This window comes from Electrophorus electricus, chromosome 7 (assembly GCF_041902795.1).
Source record: "Electrophorus electricus isolate QZ-2024a chromosome 7, ASM4190279v1, whole genome shotgun sequence".
In the NCBI taxonomy this organism is placed as follows: Eukaryota; Metazoa; Chordata; class Actinopteri; order Gymnotiformes; family Gymnotidae; genus Electrophorus; species Electrophorus electricus.
Window position 1 is genome coordinate 25426207 of NC_137503.1, and position 27308 is coordinate 25453514.

Below are 27308 nucleotides of genomic sequence, written 5' to 3' on the forward strand. Positions count from 1 at the left end.
GGATGGCACAGACAGTGAGTCTGCAAACTTGGTTTGTCATTGGAGTGTCATCGGAATCATTTCCCAAATCTATTTTCCAAATGCTTCCATTAAAATCATGAACACACTTAAACAAGGTCCATCTGAGGAAAACCATGAAGTAACATCAACCTAAAATCTAGGCCACAGCTCTAGATATGATCTTTCTCAGAAATGACAGCCATAATGTCAGGATGGCCTGTTTGCAGCGTGTCCACTGTTTGTTAAAGCAAAGGCAAAAAAATAAAAAAAATACTTTTTGGTTGCCAGGAGACACAGGGCCTGACTGAGGCCTGTTCCTGTGTTTCCTCCTCACAAGGTAGACTTCAGATCCTCATGTTAACTCTCACAGCAAACACCAAAATTGAGGTCTTACAGGCGAGCAGAAATCTTCTACCTTCCTGCCATCCTTCAGACTGACGCCAAAGCCAATCACCTAATGTAGGTTAGACTGACCTAACTCTGACCCAGAACACTGATGGATGAAGGCATGCCAGGTTCTAAAGTGTATTATCTGCATTCTTTAATCAGCTGCACCCTCAATGCTGAGATCTCAAATATCTATATATTCAAAATAGTTATCTAATGTAATGTGGAATATGAAAAGGAAAATATATCCTGCTGGAAATACAAACACTAGATATGATCTGGATTGTTTGTAAATATTATTGACAGAGCGGTTTAAAAGCTTTGAACATTGAACGTCACCTATGGTTGAACAAAGAGCACACTACATGCTTTGTTGGATGGTCCCAGAAAACAGATCAAGCAGTTTAAGTACATTTAGTCACATGATTGTTGAGGCTGGTATAGTTGTAATAGATGCCTGCTACATTGCAAAAAAATGCTCCTGGTAAATATTTTCACATCCTCGGCTCACAGGTAAGCATGAAAGTGAGAAATTCCCTGGATGATCATGAGGTTTGAAAAGGTTGGGGATGTCAATGATCGAAAATGGCCTGTTAAATAGCATGTGTGCAGTAACCTGGCCTTTACTGCTGTTCCTTCCCTTACCATCTTCTTTTTATAAGAGGAATGAGTACAGCTTTCTAGCATTTCCAGAAAAGCTAAGAGGAATTTAAGCTTGAACGAGATGAGTACTATATTACCATCACACTCTGAAGGAGCAGTAGAGCTGAACTGCATTCCTTACTTCTTATAACCACAGAGAAGGCACATCTCTATACACAACAAGGGTGCAAGAGTCACACCCAGAGACAATACTGGGTTATTTCAAAGATGTTATATTTTTCTCTAAAAACATTTCATTGATTACAGAGAAAAATGTTAATTTGTACTTGTTAATTGCCCTTGTTTTCAGAAGTTTCCTTTCACCTTCAATTATTTTGGATATGTGGGTCACATTTGGGGCTCAACTCCAGTAGTGTTAAATGGTGAATGGAATACAAAACTGCCATGAAAATCTATCAAGAAATTACATGAGCCCTGCAATATTAACATTTAACTGTTAAATGTTAATATTATCATTTAAAGGTCATTTTGTGTCAGCTAATGTCAACATGAAGATTTTGACACCATCCACAATTTAAAAATATATCACATGTTCAGAGAATTCTGTAACTTTGTTATCCCATAACCCTAGCTCAAATTTTAATTTACCTTTAGCAGGTTTGTCACAGAAACAAATCACAATTCTTGCTGAAAACTGAAATGTTGGCTTGTTGCTATCAAAATACTTTTCTATTCTACAGCAATCACTTTAGGGTCACCTTTGTGCTTATTCATGATCTAAAACTAATTTTAGAAGTCTTTTATCATGCCCACATCACATATTTATAATCATTTTTCAAAATAAAATAGGATTGCACTCTATTCATCAACCATTCTGATTTAGAAATTCTGTTGCCTATGCATTTTACTGAAAGCCTTTTGCCATCTAATGGGCATTAAATGAACTGCATGGATTAAAAAAGCAATTAAACTTCAATTAAATCCTATCAGGCACATAAATACCTTATTACATATCACAGGAAACATATACAACTATTTTAGAATTATTATGAAACTATATGTTCAGAATGTTACATATTGATAGTAGCATACACAGGTTTAATTATTATATTTAATAATAGTTGGAATTATACACAGAACGTCAAATAATAAAGTCAGCTTGTGGAGTAGGTTCCACAGAAATCAAGATGTTATAGAGTTAATACCAGGATCTGTAGCAGGATCGTTAAAAGAGACACCAGATTAGGCAAAGCGCTACATAGCCAGAGCTCAACAAGGTGCTTTTAATATTCTGTAGTGATTTTGGCCCTTGCTCTCTACATTACCCTGCTGGAAGCATCCATTTGAAAAAGGGAGGCCTGTGGGTAAAAGGGATATATACATGGTCAGCAACGCTTAGGTACACTGCATTCACCTGATGCTCAAGTGAAATAATGGGGCCCGAATGTATGTAACAAAATCATTTCCCACACCATTGCGCTGGTAGCAACCTCTACCACAGGCACAAGGTGAGATATCTCCATAGACTCATGCAGTTTATATTGAAGTGTGACCCTGACATTCAAGCAATGCAGCTAAAAGCATGATGCACGACATGAGCAACTTCTCCAGCTTCCAATCACCCAGTGGAACCTGCTGCGGCCATTCACATTAACGTTCAGAGATGCACAGCACCGGTATTTGAGTATGTGGCCCTATTGATGGCCCCGTTTTGTGAAAGATTAAATGTTTTCAGTCCTGAAGGACATATTTTTGTAGTACTGGAACAATTATCTCCAGCATAATCATAACAACCAGTTAATGGTGCCAAGATCAAATCTTGTCCATTCTAAGCCATCTGTATACTACATATGTCTTTTATTAGTGTTATTAACCACAGTTCCATTTGGGGGACAAAGTCATTCATGTTAAAAAGCCAATACTCCTAAAAATGTTTATGTAGGAGAATGAAAAAGAACAAAAATGTTTCAAAATGTTTATTACTGAAGAAACTGGCTCACCAGAACATGTACAAGAAAGAGAGTAGCATGCATCCATAGATGTTGGCAATAAAAGCAGTTTATTCCAAAGCATCATCTCCTGTGAGAGAAGAACCTCCTCTCTTGTCAGCAATGATGAAAGCATGACCACCATCTACCACAATAAAGCACAATAAACACTGCTAAAATGGTGGCACACAGGGGCTGATGAATGTGTGAATGAACTGATAATACTAAATATATAAAACAAGATAAAGTGCTACAACCTCTTTCATCTATGCCTTGATAAAATCTTACTTTAGCACAAAATGCACAGATGGAAAAGTGTTTTTTTAAAATCCCATATTGGATTGTCAAGACCATTGTTAAAACTAAAACAGATTATATTTACATTAGCTGAAAGATAAAGTAATGCTTCTAAGTGTTAGTGGATAGAAATGATAAAGCAATTACTCGCACTTCTCCAACTCAGACACTACAAAAAGCATGGAAAAAGATAAAAGAGGACAGGCATGAAAAGTAATGTGCATTAGTTGCTGGCAGATTATCTGCCTATCTTAGTAGAAACTCCTCATTAGAATGATTCACCATGAATAAACTATACAATGCTATCAAAAGCACAATTTGCTATGCAACTCTGTTTGCAATGAGGCATAACCACCACGTACCAAAGGCCTTCTATCTGCAACAAGCATTTCCCCACTTAACCGACCGCAATGTCTTAATTTTGTCTGACTTCTGTTACTTTACAAAAATAGATCTGTAGGTGATGATTCGTCACAACACGCTATGAGAGGCATTAAGTCATGCTAATGACAATTATGGTTGAGTCTACGCAGTGTGCAGAGTTTTACTGGTGGTGGGGGGATCTTAGCACCCCTCCATTCAACAGAGCGAAGGATGGGATCAGAAGGCCAAGAAGAGAATCTGCAGTAACTTTAATCAGAAGAGAAGGAAAGGCCTCAGGCTGGCATGTAGGGAGGTGGGGGTTCCTTTGCTGGCATCGTCATGGCCATTTCATAGGTGGGGAGTACATACTGCATGAGAAAAGTTATTAAAATTATTAAGTCTATTAGAATAAACACTTGAAAGTACAACACAAACAGTGAATAAAGATTTCAGAACAAATAACCCAAGTAAAATAAAACCCATCTTGTTTTAGGAACAGGTAAAAACCAAACAATTTATAGTTATACAGTGAATGCCCTTTACTGGTTAGGCATGAGCAGCGCAGATGTTTTCTGATCACAATTTAAACGCCACCTTTCCTCCACTTGCCATTTAAAACCTTTCTAAATAAAGCTTAGTAGTGTTCATAACTCAGTGCTGTAGTACCTTGCTATTAAATCAGATCTTAAGAGATTTCCACATGTACCTCTCTAAATAAAAATGTATTAGTTTATGACCCTCCAACCCAAACCTCCTTTCACACCTTATAACAACAATCCCATACCGACTTTGCTTGGTGAAGCTAGCAATGTGCATTTATTTATACACATATGACATCTGTGGCCATCAAACATATTTCCAAAGGGGAGCAGTGCTGCTCACTGTTGCATTTGAACCCAGACTTGGTCTAAAGTTGTGACCACTTTGATATTTACAGTAACCATATATTACAAGGTTCAGAACATCTTGAACCAACTGCCAAGCAACTCTTCCTGTACTGGCCTTCTGAGAATGATTTCGTAATTGCTGACTGAATATACCTGAGGTGGGGTCTCAAAAGCAGGATAAACAGCAATCTCTGGCATGTTTCTATTGTTGATGTACTTGTAGCAGTTCCACACACAGTTGATCAAGTAAGCCTACAAAAAAGAAGGAAATAGCACCATATAACAATTAATTGCATTTATACCACATGACAATCAAATATAAAACAGCCACCATGCATGCTGGCCTGCAGGAGAGGTTGGGATACCTTCAGGATAATGAGGACAGCAAAGAAGATAAGCACAAAGAGCAGGAGGCAGCTGGAGTCCAGAGAAAGAAGACTGTCTTTGTATGGGAAATCCGGCTGAAAGTAAGAGAGACCATATGAAAAACGCACAATTCTATACTAGCCTGTATGTTAAAAACCTGATTGGTGTTTCTGAAGAGAGACAGCTAAAAATTGTCAGCTCACCAGCTGATCCAAATAGTCCTTGATCCTGGGAAGGTATGTGAGTGAGCTGATCGCCACCAAGCAGCTGAGGGCAAAGTCAAACAGCTGGTAGCAGAAGAACGGGATAAGCCAGCCATCACGGTGCTGGAGTGGAGAACAACAAACATAGCTCAATTGTAAGGCTATGTTTCTGCCTGTACTGTGTGTACATGTTTTGGTGATAAATGCCTCAACTAATTTGCAAGAAATAAGCTTAAATATTACAATTCTGTGACTCCATAATTTCCAACAATCCATTTAGCATCCTCAAGAGATTAAAACATAAATAAAAGCTAAAAAATAAACAGTGAAACATCCATGTTTCCCAGTATTTAAAAGACTACAACTATAGTCAAAGCGAAACTAGTATGGAGAGGTAAAATACCATGGCAGGGTGCTTTACAATAGATCTACTCTAAGTGTAATATATAAAAAGTAAAACAAACGTTGTATGTTCCATTTCTGCCACACAACTGAAGGATATATATTCACTGGAGAACAGGTTTGGCTATGAGAATCTTGCATAACACTTATTGATCTCCATACCAGTGTTTGTTCTATTGTTTATGTTTAAAAAAAAATAAATCAAACCTGCTTTGAATAAAGCTGTCATGCAAAAGTGAAGCATAGCTTAAAATGCCTCACTAGTGTACTCACAACTGTAACAGCATATGGCCTTCATATCAAACTAAAAGCATCCACATTTAAGACTAACGAATGATCACTCAGTGGCATTTTGTGACGGATGGTGCTGCCAGGGCGAATAAAGCACCTTATTTTCTGTTTAGTATCTGATGCCAGACAACAATAATTAAACAAAATGTTCTAATGCAAATAGCCCTTATAAATGTTTAGTAAAAAATAAACAATAAATGACATCCAGCACCATACATAAGCTTATTTAAATTACTGATAATATACTTTCTAGCATCAGCATGTAATAGTATTGCTGCAATGTCTCTTAATGGGGCACCACAGCACTAGTCAGGGTGTTGAATTGAGCTGGTTTACTAACGTAGCCACATTCTTATTAGGTTTCACCAAAAAAAAAAAAAAGTCAGTGATTGTGTATACAGTATTTATTAATTTACATCAACCTCCTGACATTCATTCACTACAAGAGATGATACATATAACCTACAAGTATCAATATAGTCCATTTCTCTTTTTTCATTTGCTATACTTTTCTAATTACAGTTCTCCTTCAACACTGCAGGCGCTGCTGTGCCAAACTGTCTAATAATAAACAACTGTGATCATGAGAGCCAAAAGTCAGACACCAGTGAAGTATTTTGATTTTGTATGTTAAATTATATATATTTTGTATTAGAAATAATTCAGAATATTGGATGAAGGAAAAGTCAACTATCTACATCAACACAGCGGTGAACTGCCACATAGAAACACCAATAACTACTCAATTTAATACAGATGTTTAAACAATGGCACTTTTACGAACTCTGGTCTGTTTTTTATTACTGAAGAACAAAACTAAATACATGTAACATACGTCACATATGCTGAACTCATCCGACGTCAGAAAGATTGTGAAAGATAAAAGGAGAATGCTTAGTTACACATTTTGTTTAAAAAAAAAACAGAACAAGTGCGTAATACAAAACATGTGTTTTGCTCATAGACACTTACAGTAATGGCCCCATACACCATCATGGCACTGATGGTAAGCATCAGTAGGGAGATGGCAAATCCCACACAAGCATTTTCTACAGAGAATGACACAGAACATAAAAAAATTTACCATTCTACCTAGTCTAGTCCAGGTAGGATGAGAATGGCATTAAGCAAAAATACAGCTATTAATGTGGCCTACTTTAGAACAAAGTAAAAAGAAAATAAGTCTCAAGACCTACACCTTTCAGGTCTGTTCTCAATAAATGCTGGCATGAAGAGTATAAGAGCACACAGCAGATGTTGCGTATTATCATCATCACTACCTGACATTCGGTCCGACGCGAAGTAGTGCTCAATAACCTCATACTGTAGATCAACAGTGGGGACATTCTCAGGATGGGTGACTGCCACAGTTAGCAATATTCCCATTAAGAGGTTCACAACCTGAAGAGAAAATGAGCAAATAAAATTGCTAGAGATATAGCGAGTAGTAAGGAGTGACATGGAGTTGTAGGAGAGAACATGCCTTGGTCCTATCCAGCCGGACTTAACATACTGGGGAAGGATTATTATTATTATTATTAAGTTGCCTTTTAGCCAGAATTATATGTGTAGCAGCTAGCCAGCCAACCACTTAGTTTAAGGAAATCCTCTCCGAGATAAATTTGAAGGAATGTCACTCTGATTTTTGCAGTCCTTGACATAGCTAGCCAGCCAGCTATTTGACATATTGTAATCAAACGTTGCAAAAGTGGGTACCGAAACATTATTTCACTAATTAAGAGCTAAAAACATCACAAACGTTTAGTTGCCCACCCAGCAAGTTAGTTTCGGAACTGCTGGTTCTCGTAGTTGGATGCTAGCTAGCTAGCTAACAAGTTTAGGCCTTAGCTAACACTAAGACGAACAGCCACGTATTTATCTAACGCTAGCTAGCTAGGTACAAATACAGAACTTGCAAGCCAGTTAGAGTGAAAAAACTAGCTTTAACTAAAGTTTTTAACCTAGCCTAGCTAACGCTAGTTAGCTACTGTAACTAGTTAAGATAGCTAGCTAGCTGTGTGACCAATACCAAAAACGTGTAAGTAGATTAGCGTTAGCGAGCTAACCTACAGTAACTTTGACTGTCATTCATCTGCTGGGACTTTATTCGAGACTTCATGTTTAGTTCACTATTAACCAGCATTCTATCGCTAGCTATTTAGTTCCGCCTAGACGTCAGCAGGCAGCTAGAAATGGTTTGATGGCTTACAGAGTAAATATAGCAAATCTTACTCTAGCTAATCGTTATAAGGCTTCGAACTCATAGCGGCTGTTTTGAAATGCATTCTTGTCAATAAGGTGTCAGTTGCGTTTTCACAGCGGGAAACAAACCACAACATATGAATAATTAGCTAGATAACTACGTATAATAATAATTGTGGGACCACTTTGGTCAGCATATATTCTACAGCTGGCTGATTTAATGGCTGTCTAGCGCCCGAAGCTAGTTAGCTAATTTAGCTAACGCTAGCGAATCAACGCAACCATTTTAAATAACCGAACTAGCTAGCTGCATAGACAAAAGTACAACCTACCATGTACCAAGTACCAAGAATGATTGTTCCCGTCCTGACATGGCAACATCCACAACATCTTGTTGTGTATAGTCTCTCGCGACTCGGTTTAAAATGCATGTCGTCTCCCAGAGTGTGAAAGAACATCGAAAATCTCCGGATGTTTAGCGAAGGGGTTCCGTTTTCCGAACCTCAGCTGTAAACCTCCGCGCACCAATGCCTCCAACCGCCTTGATGGGGCGTATTCAGAATAAAACGTATTGTGCTTCTACGTCCGCCTGGAGCTGGGAGAAGCGTTCGCACCTTTCCGAAAACCGCCAAAACAAAAGACATGCATTTAGTGGGTAGTTTAAGGCCTACAGTTATAAATAACCAGCAATAAGCGATAAGAAGAGCTTCACGGATTTTTGGAGGAGACAGGGAACCTATTGGCTAGATAAAAATGTGAGTATGGCTATGCAAATTATTAGGCTATTGCACAACAACAGCATTTTCCAATATGACTCATAGAAAAATGTGTCTTAGGTCGTGAATAATCGTGTTCGTAAGTGTTGAGATTCTTGCTTTTAGTTAAAGCAAAATTCATTTACATAAAAAGAATTCATTTACAGAAAAATTGTCAAAAACAAACAAACTAAAAACAAACACTGACTTCAAATTTGTCACAGGGGCAAATATAGCATATACTTATCAAACACAGCAGCAATTCAAAGTGCTTCACATAAGAGTGCTTCACATTGCTACATAGATAAATAAATCTAAGATAAAAGATAAAACTAACACATCAATTAAACAAAACCGAACAAATCTCAAAGAGATCTAAGTAAACTATTAGCTAAAATGAATTTTAAAATAATTTAAAAACAAAATAAATGTGCATTGTAGTGCTGAAAATTAAAAAGTGTTAAATGCTTATTGCAGGCAAAACTCTTATACCACCATAAATCCAAAATTAATTTCTAATTCACAGTACTTTACATGTCTGGTGGGAAACAAACAGAGGGAAACACATTTGTTTGGAAGGGACAATTGTCACCAGCTTTAATTCCTTTAATTATGAATAGGATATTTCCCCCTGGTTTACAAAACAATATTTTCTGTCAGTGGAACAAGATAAGTATATGGTCCTCATCTGTTGTTTATCATAGTCATATTTTAATGTCATTTCAACAGTTACAAGAAAAATTCAGTTTGCCATCTGAACATTTTTATGGATACCTCCAGGTTAGAGACTTTATACATAAGACTATAAAACTCACTGCAAACAAGCTGCAAGTCCCCAAAATGTGATCTCCTCACCATATTCCATATTAATCTCTAAGGGCGTTTTCACACTTCTCCGAAATGAGTCCACACCCATGGCCGATTCTGGGCTCGTTTGAGTGAGGGTCTCATTACTGCTGGTTTGCTTTCACACACTGTAACTTTATCCGAATCGTGAATCGATTGCACAATTCCATACGTCACTTTTCTGTGCGCAGGTTCGCAACATGGTTAGAAGCTTCATCTTTTTTTATTATTATTTTCCGTGTATACAAATACTCAAGGCGGCGAGGAACAGCGCTTATGGGCTGCATGGAATTTCACCGTGCAGGAGTATCTGCTAACAAGGAGCCATTCCCGTTTGAGAACATTTTTATTGCGTTGTACGTGTATAGAGCGCTTTTTCCGGTAAAATACCTACAGTGCCGTGCAACAATTGTAGGTAGCTGGGAAATTTTTTAAAAAGTGTATCTGGATAGTAAGCGTTTATTTACTCAGAAAATACACGAAACTTGAAAAGGGAACACAAGTCGAATCAGTCACGTTACACAAAATGAACTAATCACGCAGCTTCCACACTTGCTGTGGACTGCACTAGAGCGCGCTAGAAGAGAACCCCAAACCACCGATTTCAGAAGGATCGGAGATCGGTACCCTAGACCACTCCCGTGCTCGAAAACTGCTTTCACACTTCACCAAACGTACCGAACTTGGTGGGAAAAAAAAAGCTATAGTGTGAAAACACTATAAATTACTAATAATTTACCAAGCAACTCACAGGCACTGGTGTCAGGTTGGGACAGAAACTTTGATGAACCCGAAAGAGGTGGCAGATATAAGAAATATGGAGAATATCAATCTGCAACAAAACTCTAGAAACGCAGTTTAAAATATTGCATCATCAACACTGCACTACCACAACTACCATTGGCCTGCCCAAAATGCCAAAAAGTAGTTGGTACCGGCCCTGTAATTACTTATTTTTTGAACAGGGTTAAAATAAAGCTTGAAATATGTATTAATCTTAAAATAGTTCTTTATACCAAGTATGGTTCAAGAAAATATTAATCGCAGTTTTTCCATCGACTGGACAATCAACTGGCAATAAGTCACCTACAGCCAACCTTTGGAAGTCATAAAAATTAAATAAAAAAATTCTTCCGTTAGAACATCAAGTTCTAGACTTAAAGCTGAAGAAGAATTCAATAAGAAGTTGTTCAGTAAACCTCTCAGGGCTGCAAATGGATGATTTAAGACAACTTATTGTACTGATTAAAATTAAATTGTTAGTCTTTTTAAACTGGGATATTGGGTCATGATAACTTTGTGGTGATGAAGAGGACAGGCTCATTGGTAGATGTAGAAATACTAATGCATTGTCTGATGTAGATGTTAGTGCTAAAAAAAAAATGCAGTTGATGCTAATTGGGTGGCATTTGTATAGGTGAATTTGACAATTTGCCAACCATAGTTAAGAGTATTTTGCTATTGTTAATGTTATTTTTCATAATGCTGGATAAAGGATTGTTTTACTTGGAATATTATTATATTGTAATCATGCATCATATCTTTGAAGATTTCCTTGTGAATCAGTTGTGTTTTACACCACATGTATTTAGCCTTCTTGCATTCTCTTTTAGATATGAAATACAGTAGCATTTCTCTATGGTGCTTTCTGATGGCATTAAATGATTTTAACTTTAACTGTAGCAACCTCATCCATAACACAAACGATTTTTGAGTTTAAGATATCCACCGGGCCATATCGCACATTGATTCATATATATTCATATATATTAATTCCAGTGCTCAGTTACAACCTATTTTTTTTAGCCATGTCTTGCTGCCACTGGAGAGAAAACAAACTACAACAACACTAGGGAAAGTGTTACTGCCTTTACGTGTACTACACTTAAGCAAACTGTAAAATGCAGTATTATCTTTTAAGCTGTGAACTTTATATAAACAATACCTAAGTTAGAATGCCAAACACAAAGCATTTCATTTCTGGCCGACCTCTTTCAGTTGCTTTTCCCATTACATTACTATGACTTGCGTCAAGTTTTATATCCAGTTTTACAGATATGATCATTCATCCCAGTCAGGCTGTTTACTGGCCCTTTTCATGCCTTTCATGGCTCGGCTATAAAATAAGAACTACACCGTATTATGGAAGAGGAATCTAGAAAGACTGGCATTTGGTGGCAATCAACTAGGTAGCATCATTTCTGAATATAATTAGCAGTTTTGGTCGTCCCCAGCACTACACTGTTCAGTATTACACTAAAAACTCTAATCAGCTGTAGAAAATTCACAAAGCTCAAAGATTTTTCTCTCTTGCCAGCTATGCTAAACAGTGTTCAGCAATAGCAAAAATACAGTGTTCAGCAAAATGTTATCTGGCTCCAGGTAAAGATTATAAAGGGCAGACATCCATTTCCTGATTTTGACAGTCTCTCAATATGAAACTGGAGATCCTGCTGGCCTTTGGTTTTTCCCTCTTTGTGGACAGCAAGCCTTTGTCCAACATAGGTGGGAGGAAATTTAACAAGCTGCTACTAATATCTTTTGACGGTTTCAGATGGAACTACGATCAAGATGTTGATACACCAAATCTGGACAAGCTGGTACAAGAGGGTGTGAAGGCAAAATATATCACGCCACCAATGATCACTATGACATCTCCATCTCATTTTACTACTATTACTGGTAATAAAAATATTTACTTGTACATTCAATGGACTTAGAATTATAACGATCAAAATGACTGGTATATAGAAACAGTTTATAGATTTAAGAAAATACTATTCATAAACAAAGATGAATATTAAAGTATCTACATTAGCTAGTGTTATAAATTCTGATTATGGGTACTAAGGCAAGTTTCTTACCCATGTTACTAAACTCTTGACTTGATAACTGGGTAAAGTACTGTACATCTGTCTCTAAAAAAATGTACAGTACCATTCTTGTTTGTTTTTGGAGGATGAGATGTTCTCTGCTGCAATCCCTGGGATTATCATGTAAAATTTGAAACACATGGTAGTAATAGAAGATTACACAATTAAGGCTTTGATGCGTCAATCTCATCATAACTAAGTGCTCTACAAGTGACTTAAATGCAACATAGCAAGTAGGTGTTTTACTGTAGAGCAAATGTGGAGGTTCCAACCGTTATTAAATTTCTCATTTTAAATTTTTGACCAAGCTGTAGATAAATCTTTTCATATACAAATGTACACGAGCAGTTTGGCTGCTGACAGTAATTCCTTTTTTGACATTTCCATGTTATTCTTAAATGTTGCTTTTATAATTAATTAATAGTGATCCTCCCAACTAAGTGAGGATGTGGTTAGTAACTCTAGGTTTCATTTAAATGCAGTTACTGCTGATGAAGGTGACATTCTGTCACAGAACAATAATCAAAGGAAACAATAACTTTTTTATACCAGCAGATATTTAAAACAAATTTCATATTATTATGTGTGCACTAATTACATTTTCAGAGTTGCAATCTTGGTAAAAAATATGAACAGGCATATGGGTCGGATACCTTAAAGATCTCTGATAAGATTTATTTTTAAATGGAGCTCATAATCTTGTCAACACTTTAAACTGAGTTCATAGTCTCTTTAACACTCTGCTTAAATACATATATATAGCAAGAAAACAATTATCTGCACCATCTTATCTGTCACTCCCTTACTGGGATACCACTGGACTTGAGCTAGACCCTTGACTTGCAGTGCTTTATTCCCTACATATTATGGACTCATTGGAGTTACATTTACAGCATTTATCTGATGCTTTTATCAGCAACTTACAATTATGACTGAGTATGACTGTTCAGGGGCCCAACAGTGGCAACTTGGCAGTGGGGGGCCTGAACCAGCAACCTTCCAATTACAAGTAAAGTACCTTAACCACTGAGCTACCACTGCCCTAGTCTTATATTATGGACTTCACTTTGTGCAGTCAATCTACTTGTATTAAGCACTGCTGAGACAATGTGTTTGCAATTGTGAGTGTGTGGTTTCTTATTATTTTGAACAGCATTCTTTGGTTTATATTTTTAGACTACTGTGCTTTTGGTTTTTGTTTGACTGGATTAAACTAGTCTACCTCTGCGTGATCACCCTTTTAAACATCCCACCTGCAATCTACTGTTATTACAAGAAAATATTTTGTATCCTTTTTGATACAGGAAGGTGGATAGAGGATCATGGCGTAGTCCATAACATGATGTTCAATTCCACAACTCTATTGAAATTATCTCATAAAGCAACATTGAAACGATCCGAGTGGTGGGATAATGGAGCTTTGCCCTTATGGATAACAGCTCAGAATCAGGTGAGCAATAACCAAAGGCCAAATTTGCTGATCAATTATTAACATTAAAGTGTGACACAGTCAATGAATTGTATTAATATATATCAGCAGGGATTTTGGACTTCCTGATAGTACTGAGTTGATTCAAGTATTCCTCTTACTGCTTGCTTTACAGGGCCTAAAGACTGCCTCTTATTTCTATCCTGGTGGCGGAGTGAGTTACGCAGGGCAGTCTGTGAACCGATCCCTGGTAGAGACATTTGGTCACGCTGACGATAACGAAACAGAATGGCGTGAGAAAATTGATACTGTTATGGGATGGTACACCAAAGACGACTTTGACTTTGTCACTCTTTACTATGGGGAACCAGACAACGTGGGCCACCGTGTAGGACCAGAGACCCCTCAGAGAAAGAAGATTATTGAGCAGATTGACCGCACCATAGGGTACCTCACAGAGTCTATACAAAAAAACAATTTAACTGACCACCTTAACGTCATCATCACCTCAGATCATGGCATGACCACCATTAAGAAGAGTCCTGAGGTTGAGGAAATCAAACTCTCCAATTACATAAATTTTAAGAATTTGAGCCACTTTGAACTACTGGACTATGGGGGATTTGGGATGTTAAGGCCCAGAAAAGGTAAAGAGCAGGAGGTTTTTGATGCTCTTAAGCATGCTCATCCAAACTTAACTGTCTACAAGAAAGAAGATATTCCTGAACACTTTCACATCGCAAAGAACAGTAGAATCCAAGATCTTGTTCTTATTGGAGACCTAGGTTTCAATTTGAACTCGGTAAGATATGTACTTAAAACACGTCTTTTGTAAATATCTTTTCAAATGAAAGCTTTTCCCTTAGTACAGAAATGTCAGTGCATTAAAGATCCATCAGTGGCAAACATGTTTTTTTCTGTAGTTTAATCTGTATATAATAGGTTGTTTTTTGTTTGTTTGATTTTTTTTGCAGAGGTACATCTTCTATGTTAACAAAGGAGACCATAGCTTCAGTAACCAGGAAATGGACATGAAAGTTATATTTAGAGCATTTGGACCAGACTTCAAGAAAAACGTCTTAGCTGAGCCATTTGACAGTGTCAGCATCTACCCACTAATGTGCAAGTTGTTGGGTGTAAAACCAGCCCCAAACAATGGCAGCCTCAGCGACACTGAAGTCATGCTGGTCAACGACATTGGTGCTGGTAAGCCCACGGACACTACTGTGCAGCTGTTGTTTGTTGACTGTAAGACACTGGGATGAGCCAGTAGCTATCACACTATAATTGCAGCAAGGTTTCCCCCCCCAAGTTACGTTCAAGGGACTCCTGCCCTAACAAAAATACCTATCCTACATGGTGTGTAAGTATAAACCAGTCAGTCCCAATCTGGGTAGCTGTCAGTTGCACATTTGTGTCTTCCCTTCTCTAAGCGCATGTCAACAGAGATAAATATGAAATACATGTCTCACAATAAATAATCTTACAGTGGCATATAGTAACTATGTGGTCCTGCCTGCGTTACATGGCCTGTCTGTGAATTCTTTTTAATCAACATTATGTCAGCAACTTTGCAACTTGAAAGGCACTTATACATTTCTGTTACAATGTTCAAATATAAACTAAAGTTTTGCCTTTTAGGTTTTTTAGCACCTTCTCACTATTTTTCTGTGAACCTGAATTGGAATGAGAATTAAATTCACTACCATTACTTCTTTACCACAGGCGGAAATGCTGGAAGAATGCAGATGTCCATCAGTCTCTTCGCCACCACAATACTCATCTTAGCAGTCATTTGACTCGCATAGCCAAGGAGTGCATCAGATTCATCATACCAGTGTTTGTGGCAGTTAAAACACAACAGTAAATATTCATCAAGTAAAAAGAATACTGTTAAATGTACAGTTAATACATTTTTGTTTCTCACAAATCCATTTTAAGTAAATTCTGTTAATCTAATGCAAATGCTACTAAAACAACACTTTTGTAAGCCAATAAAATGGTACACATGCAAAGTAACAATTCTAACAACCAGTTGTCCTTATATGCAAGTTATTTTTATATCGATTGCTGTTTTTAATGTCAGCTAAAAGGAATTAAAATCTGGTGTTTAAATTCTGGTTCCTATTTAATCAAACCTGAAGCATGTTTCAAGCTTACACTTGTAAGCAATTTTATTATTATCCTGCAGCTGTAGTTTCTCTCATAAGTGTATAAAAACAGAACACGAAGACATGTTGGCTATACGAGAAAGACACAAATGCTCCAGCTGGTTGTCAAAGTTATGAATGCATAAATCATTCAGCAAATTTGGTTACAGAAGTGTTTGATCTTGCCCCCTCAGCCCACTTTTGCAAAAAAAAGTATTTTAGCTATTAAAAACTCTGTATTAAAAAAAAGTAACAACCACACTGAGAAGTCATCATACTTTTACACCATTTTTACATTCCGTACACAAAATATATCCATCTTGAATTTACCCATAGGCATGTGGAATAAAGGTTAAAATAGTGTATCCTTGAAGTGATAGTAATTGTATTTTTTACATTTATATTATGTCCATAATTTCTTACTTTTCTTTAAGCTTTAGCAGTCCTTCCACATTCGGATCATTGCAAAACATTCGCATTAAAAAAAAAGCCCAAATTACTACACAAACGTGGCCGACATTTTCCTCAGGTGAGATACATATCTGTAAAGTTATATAAAATGTGACATTCATATATAATAATACCCAAGTTATTACAAAAGTCGCAGTAAAAACATTGGTAAAAGTGAATTACAAACATGGGCACCTTGGATAGGCCATAAAGTCTATGTAATTTACATTCATTTGGGAAGTCTAATGCCTTAGCAGACATTATACATGTGCTTCAGTTGAGGTTATGCTTCTATGACTTTATTCATGTTATACCATTCGTGTCAAATTTGTTGATACAGCACGAATGACACTTGTGATTATATAAAAAAAAAACAAAAACAAACAAAACAAACCAACAAAAACCCACATTGCATTCACGTCACCTTTGGTCAACAGTTCTCTGAATAAACCAGTCCTCTACAGGATTGAGAAAAAGCCAGCAAAAATCTGGCCAAATCAGACACCTGGGCCAGGTGGGACCAGTGCAATGAGCGCCTCGGTCTTCTCTCAGCACCAGTCTTCATCCCGCTCGTCCTCAACCTCAGCTGAGCTCTCCTCTGCTCCGCTGCCATCCTCTCGCCCTCCCACCCTCTCCACCTCTGCTGCGTCCTGCCTGGCCTTCGCAGCTGCTTGCTCTTCTTCCTCTCTCTGCCGCTGCGCTGCTGCCTTCTTCTCCTGCTCCGCGTGACTCTTCATGTGGGCGCTGCGGCTCTTCACTTTGTAAAACACTCTGCGGATTACAGGCCAAAAGTCCTGAAGCCATGTTCCTCTACACGCTGGATTACTCATCTTTTAAACAGGAGCTTTGCAATCCATTCAGAGGCCTGTCTTTGTCCACACAAGTTCATGTTTTTCCATACACTATGAGAAAACTACTATCTAGTTTTTCAAGTGCTCTACAGGGCACATCAATGAGACAGGCATGGTATAAGGAGAGAATCATGTCTCTCAGAAAAGAAATGATCTGTCAGAGATCTGAATCGTAAGCAGTACGAAACATGGCAACAAAGATCTTGTCAAGGTCTGGTGGATCAACTAATACAAGTGAATCAAGTGAAACCAATACAGCCATTGTTAAACTAGCACTAGGTGCTGCTGTTCACCTGCAAACCAAATTCATATATGACCAGTGTATATGATCTTCTCTAGAAGGGTTCTTAAAAGCATAGCATTCTCATATAAGATGTGTCGCAATGGAAAATGTAAGAAGTATCCACACCAGTCATTTTTGACCAGGATGATTCCATTTCTCCACAAAGGATCAGGTCCTGTTTCTTACTGAATGAGGTGTTGATGGCCTCCGCAGAGGTTTTGGCTAGGCTGTACAGACCCTTTACTATGCAAACAGAGACTAAACCGAGTCACTCACCAAACATAAAATCAGTTTTAGTTCATCGAGATATACACAGACACAGGCACACAGGTGACCACGCACACAAACATACAGGCACACACGCGCACCCTTACCTGCTACACTTCTTGCAGGGAAATATACCCTCTGGTTCTCCATGACTCCTGGAAGCAGCTGCAGGCTTAGTTCTCTTCCCTACACTTTCAGGGTGGGGTTTTACAGCCGAGGAAGGTGGAGTCTGGGCTTCCTGTCTCAACACAGTGGCTTCGTTCACAGAGCCAATCTTCGGGTTGTTTAGCACCAGCACTTTCCCCTCCTGTACAAGAGGAGTGACAATTTAAAACCTTTCAGAATTCAATGAAAATTAACTCTGTAGTTTATTGGATGACAAATGGCTTGTCCTCAGCCAGTAACTGAAGACGTCTCTACAAAAGTATTAAAATAATATAGTATTTCTCTGAAAGTCATATTTTTAGAAACCAGCAATCACAAAGGAGCAAGCAGCAGCCAGTCAGTTCATATACTTACATTCTCACTGGCCTGGAGTGTTTGGGTCACAGATTTGAGGTGAATGGCACTGGTGTCCAGTTCTCTCTTCCGTTTGCCCTCCTCTGCTTCTCCAGCCTCCTCTTGTTTCAGTGTGATCTTCATATGGATGAAAGAGAGAACCGTTACTCGACAACAAACGTAAACCAGCGAACCATCAGATCTATGGATGAGGACAAATGGCATACCTCAGCGCTCCTCTCTTCTAGTTCTTTGTGACCAAATATGAGGGACCCATTCCGACCGACCTTCACCTGTTTCTTATAGGTGTAGTAGAACTCAACACACTGCGCCACTGTTTTACTCCGTACCTACCCATGTGTTAAAAAAACAAAACAAAACAAAACAAAACAACAACAAACAGCAACAAATGAATGCATGGAACTGAACAACTTGTAATACATACTTCAGCAGAAGAGCCAGGATAGGAACGTAAACAGGAAAAGGAACTCCTCCTAGACAGGCTAGTCCTTAAAAAGAAAGTCAGTGAAGGGACAGTGCATCCTAAAAAAAGTAATTCTTATACCAGTTTCTGAACCAGGAAGAAATCCTTCCGGTAAGCAGAGATCCCTTTGTTGAAGTAGCACTTTTCTTCTGCTGTCCAATAGTCTGACCCTGAAGGAACAGAACACAAAATGTTCTTTTCCTTTGCCATTTGTAAGGTGTTCTTGGTTTGATTTCTACACTTAAATGTTTTTTTTAGAGAACATGTTCCTATGCATACACTGATCCTGGCCAAAACGCCATTTATAAAACCATATATATCCATATTCTTAAAACTGTTTCTTTGTTAGCTATATACCATCCTGCCTCAGCATCAAATAATCCCCAATAAAATTTGTTATTTAAGCAGAGATTAACCAAGTCTCTGAAAACATGCTTTTAACAGCATTTTTGATATTAACATCATGGCATTATGTTTCTAACGCAACATTAAATGTCATGTATGGTTGTGCTCATTACATTCTGTAGTGTGACAGAAATGGTGCAGTGCCTTGGTTCTAGACTGCACAAACCATATAGCAGAACTACCACTCGACCTTCCCTCCTGTAGCCTGAGCAGGTGCCGTGGTCTAATAGTCTGAAACTTTTTCAACAATCTTCATAACACAACACAACACAACACAACACATCTTCGTAATGACAATATTTCAGCTTTTTTATTTAATCATGAGGCTTGGTATGTCTGATGGGATAAATGAGGTTGAGCCTTTCATTAAAAACAGTTAATCACACAGTGAGTGATTATGTATATATTAACAGTTCAGTGATTGACACTGACATTCTATTCCCTCATCGCATGTATTTACACGATCTGCTCTTACTCCTAATCATAATTTTTTTCCCCCATCAGTGTTGTAGATGTGACAGATTCCATACTTGAGGGACTGACACAGGCCTGAATGGAGTGAATTCAGGAAGAGGAGAATAAATGTTACCATACCGATACCCTGGATACCACCCCTGCTCTTCCCCACCAAAACAACATCAGCTTTCCTGCCTGCATAATGGTAGTGAGCGAGATGGTGACTCCTGGAGAAGACAGGGTCCTTCATCATCAGCTGTTCCAGGGTTTTCTAGAGGAGTACACATGTTTAACTCCCATACAGATAATCACTGAATATGATGTGCCAGTTTTTTGCTTTTTTTTAAAAAACTTTGTCTGATTCTAAAATAATACACTGTCGAGTCACCGCTATAGTACAGAAGCTCACACAGAACTTCATAGGTAGTCATCATAGATCATAGAACAGAATAAAATATAGCTAGTCCTCTCAGCTTACCATGACATCACCATCGTTCTGGTGCAGACAGTGGTACATGAGCTCCACATTAGTTCCTCCACCACACAGCACACTGGAGCAGGCAAGGTTCATCAGATTGTCAACTAGAGCACAACAAATAAAGTCAGCAGGGGAGTGAAGGGAGGAAAAAAAACGCATCAGTCAGAAAGTGGGAGATGGAGTCTCGAGGAAAATAAGCTTTAATAGCTCTGGGAGCTGCTCTCCTCACCCATGGGGAGTTACCTTTCTCCTCCAAGGAGGAAGTAGGTTTATGCTCTGGCAAAGGAAGCCAAACCAGTGTAGCTTTGTGGTCATCCTGCTGGACCAAGCATGGGTCCTGGAGATCAGGTATCGCTGCCTGGTACTGTGAACCGATGTTTATGCGTCTGTGTGTGTGTGTGTGTGTGTGAGTGAGAGAGAGAGAATGAAATGCTAAGAACACATCCAGTGACACAAAGCTTGAAAATGTAAGGACAGACGTTTAAGATGTTTTTTTTTCCTTAGTAGTGACTATTGCTGAAATTAATTGAGAATATAAGATTCTTTTAATATTAGACATTTAATCATTATTTTTATAAGCATGCACTAAATGTACTCACGGCTCAAGACTGACTGGAGTGGCCTCTCCCATCACAGGAAGTACCGGAGGAGTCATGTCAGAGCTACCTATAAAATTGTCAACAACAATAGCTGAAAGACACAGCCAACATGTTGTGTAATTCAGTGTTGCAAGGATAACTCATTCAAATATATGCTGCATATGAATTCCAAATATATGTGATTGCTATCAAATAAATGCTAAGTGAATGTATTGCTTACTAGACTGCAGGAGGCTCCTGGAAGCGGTCTTGGGCGTCGATGAGGGAGGCAGGCACTGGCTGCCTGCCGCAATGGAGGACAGAAAGGCGGAGAAGTAAAGGCCTGAGCCCTCCCGCACAGGCGAGAGGATGGGTGGAGGTGTGTAGGGGGGCAGGGTCAGCGGGTGGTCTGGCAGGCGCACAGGGGAACGCAGGTGGCTCTGGTAAGGCGTGATGCTAGAGTAGACAGATGGGACGATGAAGGTGCAGGACTTGGGTGGAGGGATGACCAGGGGCTCAGGCCGGGGCCGACGTTTAATCTTGTCTGAGGAGCTCCCATCTTCTTTCTCTTCATTCTGCAGGTGGATGTAGAAAGAGATACGCAGGCATTTTGGTACTGTCCGTGTGTCTCCTGTGTTACTTTACAACCTGAATTATTTGATATACAAGTCAAAATATGCTCTGCGAAACAACATAGTAACACAGCTGCCCTGAAGCCCACTTGCCTGACATACCTGGTTAAAGGTGTCCGATACGGAGTTCCTTAATGATCGGCGGCGTGCGACGATGACGGAAGGCTTGCGCTCAGGCTGGGCCTCTTGCTGGGCAGCGTCTGGAGGAGGCCTCTGCTCAGGCCCCCATTGGGGCCCTTGCTCCATCTGGGCATGGCCCCTCCGAACAGGCACAGAGACAGGAATCACCAGTGGGGCCATACCGGCCTGCCTGCCTGAGGTGCCTTCTTCACGCTGCAGTGGGCAGGACGAAGAAGGAAGGAAGGAAAATAGGATAAACAGAATTATGGGGATAAAAGATGGAGAAACAACAAAAGAAAACAAATGCATCTTTTTTGGTTAAACATCTTTCATTCGGTCTAAAAGAAATTATTTAGAAGCCTGCTTATCCAATTACACAACATCTAAGATAGAAACCTCACCTTAATTTGACCTGCCAGATTAAATGAAAAATACTGAGAATTTGTTGCATCAGTAAACCCTTTAAATTATTTAGTTATAGTTTGTTTCACAGTAAGACATTCAAGTGTGTGATCAAATTAATCTACAATGCAATGAGAAATCTAATTAACATGCTTTTAACCACAACAAGCACAGCATCAGTAAAACCTGATGAAATGTTCTGCGATGGTTATCTGAACTTGGGACAGTTTCAACATGTAACTGGATGAAGCAGGATTGGCTGCATGTCAGGAAACAGACAGTAAGCCCCGCCTCATTATGTTTCTCTGCCCATTTGATTCGATAGGACAAAAAGACTAACATGCATGCCTCCATTTCCCATATGTTACTGCAGTACCAATTTTTTGGAGGTATTAAGTTTGTGCTGAGCCAATTGTAATCACACAGAGTTCAACATTTTGCCTTTATATAACTGTACTACACTTTTTTGGCAATAATTTTAGAACAGATGGGTATAAGCCAGAACTGTGGATTCTGACGAGACAAAAATTAAAAAGGAGTGCTTGTGAAAACAGCTTGCACATGATATTTGCTAACAGGCGAGCCCCTCCCTAACACTCCCGAACGTGTCTTAAGCATGTGTGGAATGTGTAGGTGTGCAGACATGAAGCTACTCTCCGTTAGCTTGCAGAGCAGGACCCACCACTCAGACCGCCTTTCCTCATGGAACAGGGGAAAGCTGCCATTAGACACCATTAGCGATTCCACAAATTGCACTGCACACGAGGATCAGTATGAAGCATGACCAAAACTTTTAAATATTTCAACATGCTGCCAAGAGTCCCCAATCTTAGGCGACATATTCATTAACCTGTTTACATGATCAGTTTAAGGGAACCACAAAAGACAGCTTTACTTTGTCCTAGCATGAAGAGTGGTTTGATATTGTGAGGCAGTTCCTCAACTTAATGAGAAGGAAAATATTTCAAGAAAGGGCTAGGAGATGCCATATTTTAAATCAAATCCAATCTCCAAAGCCTTCCATCCCATATGACACACACTGATGATTTGAGCCACCAAAGCAAGGTTAGCCATTCAGATACGCCAATGAAATTCACACTACTGCACAAGCTGACCACCCTTTAGTCTTTATATATAAAAATATGCCAGGAAGACTGCTACAATTAACAATGGATTTTAGTCAAACATTCTTACCTTTGCAGGCAAAAACTCCATCTCTGAAGCCTTCTGAGCAAGAGTCTCAAGGTTGATTTCTTTGGAAGCCCTCCTCCTCCTTTGTGTGCTTTGGATGACACTTCCTGAGGGTTCATGAACGACACCCATGCCTCCATTATGAGCAGGCTCTTTAGGTGGCTGGCTGCTCTGAGGAGAGACTCCATCTTTCGAGAGGCGTCGGGAGCGGCGAGGGAGGGCCCCTGGTTTGCCTTGGGTTTCCTGAGCTTTACCGGGAGCAGGATCCTGGTTCTTTGGTGACTGGGGACTTTGATCATGCACTTGGGGCTGTATGGCCGTGGGCTGGCTCTGGTCAGACAGCTTACCAGAATTAGATTTCAACTGTTTGTCGTCTGGTTGCTGTGGTCTTGGAAGCCGCTGGTCTTGCTGATGCGCTTGTGCGGTGAACAGTTCTGGCTGCTGCAGGCTTTGAAGCTGCTGCTGGAGGTTCTGCTGCTGGTGCATCTGCTGCAGATGTTTCTGCTGACTGTGGTACTGCTGTTGCATGTGGTGCAGTCGCTGCTGCTGCTGCTGCTGCTGTTGCTGCTGCTGCTGTTGCTGCTGCTGCTGTTGCTGCTGCTGCAGCTGGTGCATTTGCTGCAGCTGGTGCATTTGCTGCAGCTGGTGCTGCTGCAACTGCTGGTGCTGCTGCAACTGCATGAGCTGCTGCTGGGTTTTGGGTTGCTCACTGTAGCCCAGATTCTGAGATGCGCTGCTACTGTGGAAGCCCTGAAAGAAGCCTGAGGCCTGGGTCTGCTTGGTGGGCCCGAATGCCAATGGGAAAGGCTGCAAGGTGGAGTCGGCCATGGCATGACGCAGGGAGTGGGGCTGGTACTGAGGTTCACTTGACTTCAGGCCCTGCTGGAGTGCCTGGAACTGGGCCTGGTGCATGGCTGCCATAGTGTGATGCTCCCACTCCATTCCTGATGGCAGAGCCTGTGAGGACTCCGAGTAGGGTACAGAGGAGCCCGCAGACATTTTGTCTTGCTGCAAGGCATCCATGTCATGATTGGTCTTTTGCAAAGCTTGATGACCCCGTGAGTCATCAATTCCACTCAGTGAAGGGCCAAAGTTCTGTGGCAGTTTGGCTGGGTTTGGAATACCCTGAAACCAACTGGAGGTATGAGCCGGATCTTGGTGCACCCACTTCACTGGAGCAGACTGTTGAAAATGACCCCATACTTGATATCCTTTCTCAGGCTTAAACACAGTTGAGCTCTGGAGATCAAGGTTTGGGTCCACCCTTCCACCAGCACTGCTGTGGGTTTGTTCCAAGGATGGAGCACCAACATTGTAGCAGATTTCCCCTGAATGCTGGGCTGGTTCCTCAATGGCTTCAACGTTCTGCTTGACAAGATTACTAATGTTCCCTCTCTGATGAGGAGAGAGGCTCATGGTAAAACTGTAACAACTATGAAGGGAGTTCAGAAGTGACTGCCAGAACAGACCATCCAAGAAGAAATTGCTCTGTAAGCCTGACCGCCTCGGTCAGAAAGATGTGTCTCAGTGAGCAGACATCATATGGAAGAGGGAAGAGAACACAAATTGCACTTCCCCCTGTGCTCCTCTCCCCTGAACAAGTTGTTCTATAAACAACTAAACACTCTGTCATTCCTCAGGCAAAAATCCTGAAAAAGAGTGACCTACAATAAGCATAGAGAAAATACTGAGTTTGGACAGCTGCTTTCAAGTATTGCTTACGGTGTATATATTGGATTTTTTTTTTATGAGTGCTTCCTTAGTGCATTGTGCCATCTACAAATTGTCAACGTTGAGCTAAAACCATTTCTCTAGGCTAGAAGCAGAAAAGTCTAACTGAAGCAAAGGATATAACACGGCCTCTTTCTGAAGGAGAATCTCACAGGAGCAGTAAATCTGAAATCAAGTGTTTGATAAATACAAACATTTCCCCAAGGACTAAATATTCTGGTAAAAATCATGGTAACTCAGCCATGTGCAAGTCTGAACCATTACTATTTCAAAAGAACTGTTCTAAAAATGTAATAATAAGCACGTTTTAGAGTTCTGAGAATGAGCTGATTCGTCATTCCTTTGGGAGGCTCACTGTCTAGGAGGAAACTTTATTTGCACTCAAGCACGGCGCAGCACACAGCAAACTGTAGGGGCGTGAACAGTGCAGTACAAGACAACAAGAATTACAGGAAGTGGGGAGGGAAGGGGGAGAATGAATGTGGGAGAGAGAAGTAGCAAGAACTTTTCCTTACCATTACTGACCCCTCCCTTTTCGGGCTCTTTAGAGATCACGATGGAAACAGTGTCACAACAGAATCTTCGCAGAGTTAAGCACAGATCATACAATTCACTATGGAAACGCAGCTGTGGTCTCTATTGCTTGGGCCTATATGCGTACTCGCACTTGAAAGGAATGCGTTCTATAGCAAGTTACACTGACTCACTATTGGCAATGCAAACACACGCACGGAATAAAGCCAAACTGTCTCCCAGTTTACGCGACTGCTCGAATAAAACGTACTTACTCTTACTCTTTTTATGGCAGTAGCGTCTTGGCTTCTTCCTTATGCTTTCAAGTTCGGATGACGGGCGAGTTCCGCAGAAACGGTCGCAACCCTGGGCAAAGTCGATTGCGTGCATGTACACTGTTCGCAGCACTCCACAGTCAAGGCAGAATCGAGCGTCTTCTAGGAAGTCGTAAGCTTCACGACGTCGATAGGTTAAGTTCCGAAACACGCAAGCGTAAAATAAAGTTACAGGCATTAACGCATTCCACTGCATCGAGGGACATTTTGCATGAACTCTTGCGGAATTGGCGTCGTCGCTCCACGCACTTAAAAAACTGACGACTGAAACCTAAAAATACTTTTCATGTAAACTCAGACTAACATTTGCACGCCTTCCGTGAAATTTAAGCGTCGGATTTCACAGGTTTCCGAGCGCTTACGCAGAACGATCGACCTATTCTCACGTTATTTATCAACAAAAAAGCGCGTATAAGCCCCAACCAATCAGCGCGTTTGCGATTTAAGGAAGGGTGATGAACGATGAAAGTAAACCGTGATTGGACCCAGAACTGTTTTCAACTAGCAAACTGTCAAAGTCAGTGTACTCTGTATCTTAAAAAGTGCTTCATTAATTAATGTTGTCAAAGAATATATCTAAATCTAAAACGACAGCTTTAATTATAAAGGCATGTAAATGTTATTACATTTCCTGGACACGTTGAGAGTAAAGCAATTTGCGATTCAAAAATCTTTTTCTAGAAAACGTTTTTTTTTTTCAGAGATTTTTTAAAATATCAGGATTATTCTAGACCTTTAGTAGCCCCAAAAGTCTGATCTTTGCGAACGTGCTTTCTGGATTAACTTTTTGAAACAAATCTCAACAAACAAGAATAATACAGTCATACATTAAATTATACTTTAAGGTATAAGGCCAAATATATTACAAGCACGTTAATTAGTGTTCTTATACTTGTATAAAATTTTAGATATTCTACTTTGTCTATATGCTGACTGTTTCATATAGGTCATACCCTTCCAAACATTCCGTCCAGAATGGGTTTTGACCTTTGTTTTCTCTGAGTGTCACGTGGTTACTTTAAATTGATATATATTGCTAGGTAAATTGAGCAATAAGTGGCAACCAAACTATGTAAATTCTTAAGTATCTTAAAATTATGTTTATACTGATGTTCTATATGGATATTTGGAATCAGAATTGTCTGTAGGGAAAAAACACCATAGAAGATGTAAATTAACTAAAATCTAGCCAGTTCCAAATGATTCCTATTATACACATCCTTAGTGTGTTAGCTCCCCAAACTCTGAGTTTTCCGAAAAGTAAAACTTTTTACATTTTAGTTCGTTAATTAATTGTCACATATATAACCGAGACTGACAAAACAGTAATACGCTTAAATTGTGGTATTATAGTTAGCCATCTTAAAGCAGATGTAAGCAATTTCTATAACATTTAGCTTAATGTCTGACATCTTGACAGCTATCATTATACATGCCCTGTGAATGAAAAGGTAACTATGATTTTCCTGGACTCTATAATTAGCAAATAAAACATTTATACACGGTCTGACTATTAATTATTTGGGTGTGCACGTAACTATCGTGCACACCCAAATAATTTTTTTATGCGTACGCTTACGTATTTTGTAGGC

At 39.5% G+C, this 27308-nt stretch overlaps 3 protein-coding genes across 9 annotated transcripts; 1 reads left to right on the top strand and 2 right to left on the bottom strand.

Moving 5' to 3' along the window:
* Positions 1-2951: 2951 nt before the first annotated feature.
* On the bottom strand, positions 2952-8601 carry laptm4a (lysosomal protein transmembrane 4 alpha). Its single transcript, XM_026999614.3, has 7 exons — positions 8322-8601; positions 7068-7188; positions 6760-6836; positions 5095-5217; positions 4891-4986; positions 4679-4777; positions 2952-4006 (listed from the first exon to the last, which is right to left on the bottom strand). Exons 1-7 carry the CDS (start codon positions 8445-8447, stop codon positions 3932-3934), a joined length of 717 nt encoding a protein of 238 aa, XP_026855415.1. The 5' UTR covers positions 8448-8601; the 3' UTR covers positions 2952-3931.
* Positions 8602-8603: 2 nt separating this feature from the next.
* zgc:153896 (ectonucleotide pyrophosphatase/phosphodiesterase family member 7) lies at positions 8604-15923 on the top strand. Of its 2 annotated transcripts, XM_026999606.3 has the most exons (6): positions 8604-8744; positions 12145-12272; positions 13768-13913; positions 14068-14694; positions 14867-15098; positions 15618-15923. In XM_026999606.3, exons 2-6 carry the CDS (start codon positions 12230-12232, stop codon positions 15689-15691), a joined length of 1122 nt encoding a protein of 373 aa, XP_026855407.2. In that variant the 5' UTR covers positions 8604-8744; positions 12145-12229; the 3' UTR covers positions 15692-15923. The 2 variants fall into 2 exon arrangements, with proteins under 2 accessions (XP_026855407.2, XP_026855397.2); XM_026999596.3 differs by lacking the exon at positions 8604-8744 and having other exon boundaries at positions 11747-12272.
* Positions 15924-16036: 113 nt separating this feature from the next.
* Positions 16037-26142, bottom strand: mideasa (mitotic deacetylase associated SANT domain protein a). Of its 6 annotated transcripts, none has more exons than XM_081717316.1 (13): positions 25663-26142; positions 23141-24786; positions 21527-21757; positions 21034-21367; positions 20814-20880; positions 20458-20600; positions 20215-20318; positions 19875-20007; positions 18957-19045; positions 18619-18741; positions 18413-18529; positions 18001-18200; positions 16037-17263 (listed from the first exon to the last, which is right to left on the bottom strand). In XM_081717316.1, the coding sequence occupies exons 2-13, from the start codon at positions 24551-24553 to the stop codon at positions 17041-17043; spliced, it is 3177 nt and encodes a 1058-aa protein (XP_081573442.1). In that variant the 5' UTR covers positions 24554-24786; positions 25663-26142; the 3' UTR covers positions 16037-17040. The 6 variants fall into 6 exon arrangements, with proteins under 6 accessions (XP_081573442.1, XP_081573438.1, XP_081573440.1 ...); XM_081717312.1 differs by having other exon boundaries at positions 25657-26142; XM_081717314.1 differs by having other exon boundaries at positions 23141-24801; positions 25657-26142.
* Between the last annotated feature and the right edge of the window lie 1166 nt (positions 26143-27308).